At 40.6% G+C, this 10,882-nt stretch overlaps 1 protein-coding gene across 1 annotated transcript in view; it reads right to left on the reverse strand.

Annotated features, from left to right (window-relative positions):
- Positions 1-10,882, reverse strand: part of col16a1 (collagen, type XVI, alpha 1) — a 71,681-nt gene that overhangs the window by 22,921 nt on the left and 37,878 nt on the right. The window contains exons 5-7 of the mRNA XM_020586394.1: positions 9,429-9,552; positions 8,463-8,744; positions 7,390-7,470 (exon numbers count right to left, since the gene is read on the reverse strand). Of these exons, the coding sequence (XP_020442050.1) occupies positions 7,390-7,470; positions 8,463-8,744; positions 9,429-9,552 (487 nt within the window). The remainder of the gene's footprint in view (positions 1-7,389; positions 7,471-8,462; positions 8,745-9,428; positions 9,553-10,882) is intronic.

Consider the following 10,882-nt stretch of genomic DNA (forward strand, 5'->3'; position numbering starts at 1 on the left):
GTCACTAATCTCTCTCAGATTGCCTCGTCTACATAGAATGTAGTCTACCTGCGTACTCCTACCTCCACTCTTATATGTAACTCTATGTTCCTCCCTCTTCTGGAAATAGGTGTTAACTACAGCCATTTCCATCCTCTTAGCAAAGTCCACCACCATCTGTCCTTCTAGGTTCCTTCCCTTAACACCAAACCTGCCCATCACCTCCTCATCACCTTTGTTCCCCTCACCAACATGCCCATTGAAGTCTGCCCCAATCACCACTCTCTCCCCTCTGGGAATACTCTCCATCACCTCATCTAACTCACTCCAGAATCTCTCCTTCTCTTCTAACTCACACCCTACTTGTGGAGCATAACCACTGACTACATTCAACATTACCCCTTCAATTTCCAACTTCAAACTGATCACCCTGTCTGACACTCTTTTCACCTCTAAAACATTCCTCACGAGCTCCTCCTTCAGGATCACTCCTACCCCATTTCTCTTCCTGTCCACACCATAATAAAACAGTTTGTATCTCCCTCCAATGCTACTGCGCTTTGCTACCCTTCCACCTGGTCTCCTGCACACACAGTATATCTACCTTCCTTCTCTCCATCATGTCCGCCAGCTCTCTACCTTTCCCTGTCATTGTGCCAACGTTAAGAGTCCCTATTCTCAGACCTATACACCTGCCTTTCCTCTTCTCTCTCTGTCTACGAATCCTTCTGCCTCCTCTCCTTCTTCGACCAACAGTAGTCCAAATTCCGCCAGCACCCTGTAGGTCAACAGCACTGGTGGCAGTCGTTGTTAACCTGGGCCTCGACCGATCCAGTGTGGAGTTCACACTGATGATTCGCATGTTTAAATTTGGCATGTTTTTACGCCGGATGCCCTTCCTGACGCAACCCTCTCTATTTATCCGGGCTTGGGACCGGCACAGAAGTCACTGGCTTGCAACCCCTGTGGCTAGATTTATCAACAAAAGCAAACTACATAAACAAAACAAATGTGCAGTAGTGGTGGAATAATGCCTGAAATATAAATAAACCATTTAAGCTCCACAGCCAGTACAGGCTTTGAAATAGACTCCGTGACTGTCATAATGATCATATTGGACTTTTTTTTTTTTATGTGTTCTCTGTCCATGCGCATATCACCTGTAATTATTATTCTGTGTCGATCCCTCACTGACTGGTAAAACTAACAGTAAAGGGATCAATGGAGAGACAAGGACATTTCAAATCTTTTGGTCATTTATGGAGACAATTCTGTACAAGTCAAGCTGGAAGGAGCTTATTTTAAGTGAGCAGTTTTTAAGGAATTTGTAAAGTATGACTGCCGTACAAATTATGTTGTTGTTGTCACATTTCAGTTAAATCTCTGCATGCAATTATGGACCTCAGTGGTGTTCACACACAGAATCTGATGCCACAAACATGAATGTGAACTATCAAAACAAAAGGAGTGGATCTAACAAAAAAAAAAAATTGGAATTGAGCATGTGAACATAGCCTATCAAGCTATCAACAAAGACCAGTCAGGACAGAAAAAGCCAGGACTACAAGGTGGTCCACATAAACTCATCTACTACCTAGGCCTGATCACACAAGCTGAATGAAGAGCAGAATATCAACACCGACTATGCATCTATATCTATAAAGCTGTACATCTATAATGCCGTTATATATACAGTATGTATGCATACTGTATATACTGTACTAAACTGAAAGGGCAGTCCAACAGATCAACTAGAGCCACTTTTAAGCACATCTAAATTTTACAATAAAAACTTCCACAACCATGGCATGTTGAACAGATCTAAACAATATAGAACACCATGAAATATAATTGAAATATATTATCTCTAAACTCCATTCTCCAATATGTTCCTGTATCTTGTAGTTTTAGTATGTGTTCTAGTATTCAGACCACAATCTGAAAGCTATTGATAATGAACTGTTCCATCTTTTTTGTGTTTAAGAAACTGCAGGCTTCATGGGTGTATCGTGCATACTAGTTAGTGTGTATGGGTGTGCACATAAGTTCCTCCACGTCATTTCAAATTTAAACTCAGATTGGAGAATGTCCAGCAGCACACGTGCCTTGAGCAGAGGAGAGGAAGTTTTCTTCTTCAAGCTCTCTTATACAATCTACAGTACGAGTGCTGGTCAGTTGATGGATGGATTTCAATATGGCGCCGTTGTTGTTGGTTTGCCGTCTGACTCTCCTATTGATTTCCTGTTTTTTGATATTTGATGCTGCTTCTTTTGTTTCTACCTTGGTTTATGATCGTCTGACGCTCCTTGATATATGCAACTCGTTGTCTGGATCTTCCAGAATTTGCCTAACCCATCAATTCGAACTTCCATCGCCACCACCAGCGTCTATATCTTCCTTCCTTCAGCAGAGTACTGGCACTCTTCCAGCTAGGCCCCATTGGAGGCAACGCAGTAGGAGAGCTGGACGTCACATAAGGTTGAAATCGGGCCTGAACTCACTGTGGTGGAGGGGGCACCTCCTCAAGCATGGCTGCCTTGACTCAAGCTAGACTCTTACCTACAACTATCACTTTCTTCTGCCGGCTGGTGAAGATGTTGAGGCCCCTTGCCCACATTGCCGGCTGGTTAGACGCTCGGACCGGTGTCGTTCCCAGGCTAACCTCCGCCCAGTGGCTCGAAATGACTTCTCTCTGGACAAGCCAAGTCCGCTTCAGTTTGCTCTTCTGAACATAAAATTGCTTAACAAAACCTTTATTCTTAACAATCTTATGTGTTCACACCACCTGGATATGTTTTTTATCACTAAAACTTGGTTGAAACAAGGCGACAACAGTCTCTTTTCTGAGTTGTTACCGGTGGATTATTTATTTTTTAATACGCCGCGACTGGTGGGTAGAGGTGGCGGTCTGGCAACGGTCTGTAAGTCGACCATAAAATGTCGCCCGTTTCCCTGAAGAGATTTTTCCAGTTTTGAACTACAAACTTTCATTTTAACCTTACACCACCCTATGTTATGTGTTTTAATATACCACTCTCCTGAAAGCCAAGGATTTTATAAATGACTTTGGTGTATTGATTCCACAGTTTGACAGCTTTTTAATTTGTGGAGATTTTAATATTCATGTTGACTGTGCTTCGGATTAGTTAGCAAAGGAGTTCAACGATTTGCTCGAATCCTTTGATCTCGTCCAGTCGGTACTGGGCTCCACTCATCTACATGGGGGCACCCTGGATCTTGTCATTTCTCGGGGCCTATCAGTCTGTATCAAAGTCTGTGCTCCTAGAACTTTGGCCCCCTGCCAGTGTTGTAGTATTATCACCTCATCTATGGCATCGGATTTTGCAATTGCCTTTTCTGCTTCTGAGCTTTGCTCCTCAGGGGCTGAGAACCTCCCAGCATGCCCTCCTGGCATGCCCTGACACCTTCCTCGGCTTATTTTACTCTACTTGTTTTAGGATTATGGAGTCCATCGCTCCCTTTGTGAAAAGGAGGGCTAGAAATACTGTTGACCTTTGGTTGAACGTCACCACCCGTGCCCTGCAGAGACGGTGCAGGCAGGCGGAGCGAAAATGGAAAAAAGATGGACTACATGTTTCCCTTGCCATGCTAAGGGACAGCCTTCTTTCTTATCAGAGAGCTGTAAAAAATCGGTGGCGAATTGTAATCAATTTCAGAGATATTTCATTGATAAAGTTCTGAATATTAGGCGAAACATTCCCATGTCCCTACCTCATGGACCGCCTGTATCTCATGCACTCCATATATTTGATTCCTTTTCTCCAATCTCTCTGCATCAATTTAAAAAATTTGTCTCGCACCTGAAGCCCACCTCCTCTCTTCTGGACTTAGTCCCAGCCAGGATTATTAAGGAGGCTATCGACATGGTAGGGCCTACCTTGGTCACTCTCATCAACTGCTCTCTCAGCTCGGGGTTGGTTCCCAACGCCCTTAAACATGCCATAGTGAGACTTCTTCTTAAGAAATCTAACCTTGATCCAGCCGATCCATCTAACTTCCGCCCAATTTCTTTACTGCCTTTTTTATCTAAAGTAATGGAAAAGCGGTTCTTACTCAGCTGCAGTCTCACCTAGATCGTTTGGAAATTGCTGACAAATTTCAGTCAGGTTTTAAGGCCCGCCATAGTACAGAGTCTGCTTTGCTGAGGGTCCATAATGACATCGCCATGGCTCTTGATGCCAAGTGCCCCGTTATTTTACCCAAAAGCACTTACTCCACTGTATGATTGTATTCGGGATATCAAGATTTGGCTTGCCCAGAATTTTCTTCATTTAAATGAGAATAAGACCGAATATATCTTTATCAGCCCTGATCTAGCCACAGGTGTATCCAGTTTATGTGCCCCTGCCCCTGCACTCACAGACATGGTAAAAAAACCTGGGAGTGATATTTGATACCGGTTTTAATTTTGATAAGCAGATCAGAGCTGTTGTCAAGACCAGTTTCTTTCACCTCAGACTTAACAAAGGTTAAGCATTTTTTATCCCAAGGAAACTTAAAAAAGGTGATCCATGCTTTTGTTACTTCGCGATTAGACTATTGTAATGCCCTTTACGTTGGTATATCTCAGTCGTTGCTGAGGAAACTTCAACTGGTCCAAAATGCGGCAGCTCGGCTTCTTCCAACACTCCCAGATATGCCCATATTACTCCTGTTCTTCTCACATTACACTGGCTGCCTGTACATTTTAGAGTTGAGTTTAAGATTCTTTTATTTGTGTTCAAAGCCTTACATGGCCTTGCTCCACTTTACCTATCCGAACTTTTATCTATCTATGTTCCTCGTAGAGCCTTGTGCTCTTATAATAACCTGCCCCTAGTGGTTCCACGGTCCCGATCCAAAAAATGGGGTGACCGCACGTTTGCTGTTTATGGCCCCAGACTCTAGAACTCGCTGCCGCTTGAGATTCGATCTACCACCGAGCTAGATGTTGTTAAATCCACATTAAAAACGCACCTTTTTAATCTGTAATCTGTTTTATCTGCCTCTAAATGGCATTCTCCACATGTTGTTTTATGTTCTATGATTATCTTGTTGACTGTTTAGTATTGTTTTGTTTGTTTTAGTATTGTTTTAGTGATAGATATGTCTATACTGTGCAGCACTTTGGGCCCTTCTGAGTTGTAAAGTGCTATATAAATGCTGTTTATTATTATTATTATTATGACATCTGACACTTTCAAACTTCAGAAGAAGCTTCTCACCCTATACCTCTCATGAGCTCATTTAATAACCTATGTATGCATGCACCCACAGACACATAAGTACAAACACCCTGGAGAACTCTTGATACAAAGTTGGTTAAGCACAAAAATACCTTCAGATTCAAAATAAACCCAAGAATAGCAACTCTTCCCAAACCTGAGCAATCATTTCTTTGTGTTTGCCTGTCAGACAGAAACATTTTGTTCTATTTATGCCCAATGATTTTGTTTCCTATTTAATCAGGCATCTGTCACATGCCAGGAAAACAATAACTGCACAAAAATACAGTTAAAAAAAAAGAGGTAGCAGGAAAAATAACAAGTAAAATGTGATTTTTTGAAGATGTAAGAAAAAGCAAGTGATACTTCTGATTAAGCTTTTAGTCACACTTAAGGGATACAAAAAATATTGGAAAACAGTTGATGTGACATAGTTGCAGACAAAGGAATTACTCTAAGCTCTAGTCAATTTGAACACATAATACCCCATGTTAAGGAAAGCTTCTGAAGAACATTTTGTTAAATAAAACAACACAGGCTTTTCATATGTTTGGAAACCTACATCAAGTAATTGATGGAGTGCTAAAGGGTAAGGGCACTCCCTGCCTAGCAAAAGGCAGGCAGCCAAGAGATTGTTTTTTTTCTTGACCACCTAAAATGAGTCAGAATCTGAAAACTGGCCAATAGGTATTACAAAGGGTTGCTGATTTACTATGGTGTCTAATTCTGATAATGCAGACTATACATTTTCCACAGCTGTTGCACACTAACCTTCCAACAAACAACTTTGGCTGTGAAGCAGCTGCAACAAGTGTTGAGTTATAACCACTGGGGTTAGTTAGCGAAGTAAGAACTTGCTCCAAATACTCATGTTTTTCAGTGAAAAAAATGCAAAGGTGGTGGTGGTGGGGTGGTTTATGCTTTAACCTAGCATAAAAGGTTCAAGCCTATTGTTAAGAAATGCCAACACTACTCAAGAATTCTTGTGGAAGTCAGTGAATCTCTACAAGTGCCAGGACAGTTGCAGCTAGGCACCAACAGTGATCTTGTTCAAGCAATATTTCAACATTTTGGGAGAAATATAATATGTATTCCCTTTTTGATGGACAGTTTGAGCTTGAAACTTCTCTTGTAGCTGCACACAGACCGAAAATAATGGGGAAAAGCTAGCCATGCACCATCAAAGCAACCAGAAGTTTTTACACCTTGTTATTGTGATATAATGTGATATAATATAGTGCTGTTTAGATGGATTTTGTTTCCCTGTTTCCAGTGATGGTACTAAGCTAACCCACTGCTGGATGTAGCCTAATATTTACCATACAGCAGGGTTTCTGCTGGGATTTTCTCTTGTTGGTCAGGTGTGTGGAAAGAATGTATTTTACTGGGCAAATTTCAAAATTGCCAGTCACGCTTCAATAGTAGTTTATTTAAAAATGCAAATATATAGTTTTATGCGTTTCACCTGTCAAACACAGAACCTCAGGAGTATTCAATAAACAGATTTAACATACAGTGTGAACTTACTTACTTAAAAATTCACATTTATTACTGAAGTTTCAGGGTTAAACTATACAGAGAGTCATAAATTCCACAGCACTGACAAGACTGCTGGAGCTAAGGGCTAATTCTGCACTCTGAGCTAAAAGGCAGCTTTCCTTCTGGGGACATTAAATATTTTCTAGTCATTGCTTTTGTGATTTGTGCAGTTTTAGTAAAAAAAAAAAAAAAACATTTTCATGATCATCTCCACATTTGTTCAGTTTACAACCTCTCTACCACTAATGTGCGCACATGTCACTGATGTGCAGGGAAGACCTCTCTGCAGGCATGCTGTGCTGTATCACAGTCTCAAACTCATAAATGTCAGCATCATTACCAGACATTCTGATCAGCAAGTTTTTAAATTTATCTTTTTTTAAATGAATTTTCCAGGCAAAAACTGGTAACTACTGGCTAAAGGAAAGGCTGTCATACAGACAGACAAAGTCATACCAATCTTCTCATCTCACTCTCCACCAGAAAGCAAAAAAAGTATATTATCCAAAATGTCAAATTATTTGCTTAAATTTCAGGCTTACCATTTTATGCATTATATCAGTGATGCAGGAAAGAAATCATTGTTAAGCAGTTGTGAATAATCTGTGCTCCACGCAAATTCATCATTATTTTTAGCCAGACTCACCCTGGCCCCAGGTATCTCGCAGCAGGCCTCTTGGATGGCGAGGGATGGGTCACAATAGAGCATCGCCTGCTGAATATCCATCTGAACAGGAGAAGGAGAGAAAGAAATAGTTACATATTCCACTGGCAGGTCCCCATAAGCCCTCTGATTTATTTATTAATTAATGTAAATATGGTTGAAATGAGGTGGCAATCCAGGTTGATTTCTCATTTATATAGAATATTAGGAAATCACTTTCTTTGTGTTAATGAATGAGCACTTCTCCCCTGCACTAACATAAGACCTCCTGGCTTAGTAGACCAGTTAATTGATGATCAAACTTAGTGACAGGATTACTGGATCTATTCAGCATTAGTAAGCCTAGCTCACCACATGGCCATTCTCCCAAGTTTTTTATTCAGAACCAAATGAAATAACATCAGAAAAGCACCTCAAGCATATAGCCTACAGTCCAAAACACACACATTACACACACAAATATTATATGTATGCATCCACAGAAAGAGAGAATAAATGATTCCAGTAAAAAGACCTTTAAGGGAGGTTGGTCAGCTGGGGTGGGGAGGGTTGTGGGTGTCTGGAAAAAGCCTGGTATGTTATTAAAATTGCATATGCCAGGGCTATACTGAAATATATTATGCAGCAAATGCCATGTCATTCTCTATGGAAGAGATCCCAATAAGGGAGTTAGGTTCATTTAAACATCTTCTGTAACAGACAAGTAAGAGTTTGCTCTTCATACAGAGAGAGCTTAAAGGTCACCACACATTCAAAGAGCAAGTTTAGATGATATTTACACATTGCAAAGCTTAACCTTGATCAAAAGCTCTTCAATGATCAAGACAGGGCAGCAGGAAACAGCACACAGCAGGACAGAGATATTTCTCTATTTGAATAGCTGGATGATGAAATCTTAAGTTCTTTTAAATGCTTCTTCTTACATGACCATTCCCCCTTAATCCAAAAATATGTTATTTATCATCAAATATAAAGGACTAAAAAGTGGTATTTAAATAAAGTTCAAATACAGTTACACTCTACAGTACTATTACTAATATTATTGTGAATGATACCTGCACAGGCTGAGCATTAGAGGCCTGAATGCCCAGCAGACTGTATCCGTCAGTGGGCAGAACTCCACGAGGTTCCAGGGGCTTGGTTTCGATAGAGCTGCAGTCCACATGGAGGGAGACAGAATCTTGTTGCACACTGAGAGCCACCTTATGCCAGCGCAGGTCCATCAGGGCCTCAACCCCCTCCCCAGTGAAAACACAGCTCACCAGGTAGGCTTCAGGGTCTGCACCTCTGGCTCGCAGGGACAGGGTTCCATCAGGGCCACTGAGGTCTACAGAGAGCTATGTTTCAGAGTAGAGACATGGTGGAGAACAGTGAGAGAAAAGCCATATACTAATCTAACCATACTGTGTTCAGTATGCCAACTCAGTTCATTTAGGCCAGGGGATAAAAAAAATGTAAACTATCTGTAGTTGTCTAATTGGTAGTGGTTTCAATAAAGGGTAATATGTACATACAGCTACTGCCTGAGAAGGCGGTGGTACAGAATAGCAGAAATGATGTAAATGGAAAGACAGTAATTACATACAACAAGTATAGCCAATCAATCAGTCCTAATGAGGCAACTTGGCCACCATCCATCATACACACTGAGTATTTACAGTAAATTTGGCCTCAGACTCTTAGTGATTGTGGGAACTCTGAGGGACATCGGTGCTTCATCTTGAAAAACATTAATAACAATGAAGGTGAAGGAAAGAGAATGATGGTGAAACAGGGGGTGAAGGAAAGGGGATCCGATGAAGAATAAGAGAGGACAAGAAGCACTTGGAAAGAAAGTGGGAAGAGAACTGAAAAGGTGTCATGAGAGAGAAGAAACTGAAGGTGAATGTGGATGACTATGCAAAAGAGATGAGAGATGACAGATATGAAAAATGAGTAGCCAAAAGACATGATGAATAAAAAGGTCAAAGAAGAAAGAAATCAAAAGAATGAAGGAACAGGAAACAGAGAGTGAGGTGTACCTGTGGGTATCCCTGCTGATCAGATATCTGGAAAAGGTAGATAGTATCCCTCAAGGCAGTCTTCTTTAGAGCCAGGGTGAAGACCACGGTGAACTCCTCAGGAAGGCCATGAGGGAACACCTGACTGGAACACAGAAGTTTAGGAAGGTCAGGGAGATGACATTTCTCCATATGTGGGAGCTGAAAAACTGTGAAACTAAGTACAGGAGAAGTTTAACAGAAAATTTCCATTTTATACATGCACTTTAAAGGCCAGTTTACTAGCCATACAAATTGCTACTTGACCTCTTTTCTGGCCTGATTTTCTCATCAGGGTTGGAGACTACAGGCCTGCATCACAGCCTTGGGGGTCTGAACTTTAAAACAGCTATAATCAGTATTTTCATATTAACTATACGATTTCTGTAAAAGATGTCCCTCATAGTGACAAACTCACAGAAAATTATCAAATAAATTGCCAATTCCCATGAGCACCATCAAGAATTTAAGCCCCTTTGGAACACTGTCTTGGCTTTATGGCCTGCAACTTCAGTATTCTGGTTGACAATAAAGATATCTATCTATCTAGAAACAGAGAAATAAAGAAAGTGATAGAGAAATAGAGACATACATAAATAGACAGATAGCCATGGGAGTGTGTAGATGTACTGAGAGAGGAAGGATTCACAAACATGCCTGGTGAAATGCATGCTCACTGAGATTATGAACACTAAAATATTCTCTCTTACTCTATTTCTTTAACACAAGCACACACGCAGAATTGTTGATGCTAGCAGCTGGTTCCCCATTCCTCAAAATGGGGTGACAGTGATTTATGACTAAGGGAAGATCCAAGGGAAAACAGCCAACTACAGGACGTCAAAACAAAGAGAGGATGAGAAGGAGAAAAGTTGAGAAAGAAAATACATTGGTATGTATTACAAACCCTTTTACCGTTCAAATCCAATATTAAAACAAATGTTTTCAATAAAGAAGATCCTTCTTGACAAAAATGTCCAGACTGTCAAAAATGTTTTGATTGTGTTAGGTAATTTTTTAGTCAGATAGATATTGGTTAGATATTTGTTGTATTAGAAATGTTTAGTGGAGACAGGATGTCTAGCTCAGGCTGTTAAATGCTCAGTCATTCTCATGAGTTTTTTGCAGGGTGCATTATGGTCAAGGACAACTAGATAGAAAAAGTTTGATTGTCAGCAGACAGGAGGATTATTGTTATTATTATGATATGTGTAACCGTAATTGTAATCATAATATTTTCTTATGTGTAATGTCATGACATGTCACTAGATGTCATGTCAGACTGTTCTTAGATACACACCACTTAATCAACATTCACACACATTGATTTTCTTCATGTTTTGACTATTGTTATGGTCAGCTCCAAAGCTGGCATATCAAGTGACGCCACGGTTTGACATCCCTGTGTAGTATGGGGCTAGCCCAACCAATAGATA

This window comes from Monopterus albus, unplaced genomic scaffold (genome assembly GCF_001952655.1).
Source record: "Monopterus albus unplaced genomic scaffold, M_albus_1.0 scaffold404.1, whole genome shotgun sequence".
NCBI lineage: Eukaryota > Metazoa > Chordata > Actinopteri > Synbranchiformes > Synbranchidae > Monopterus > Monopterus albus.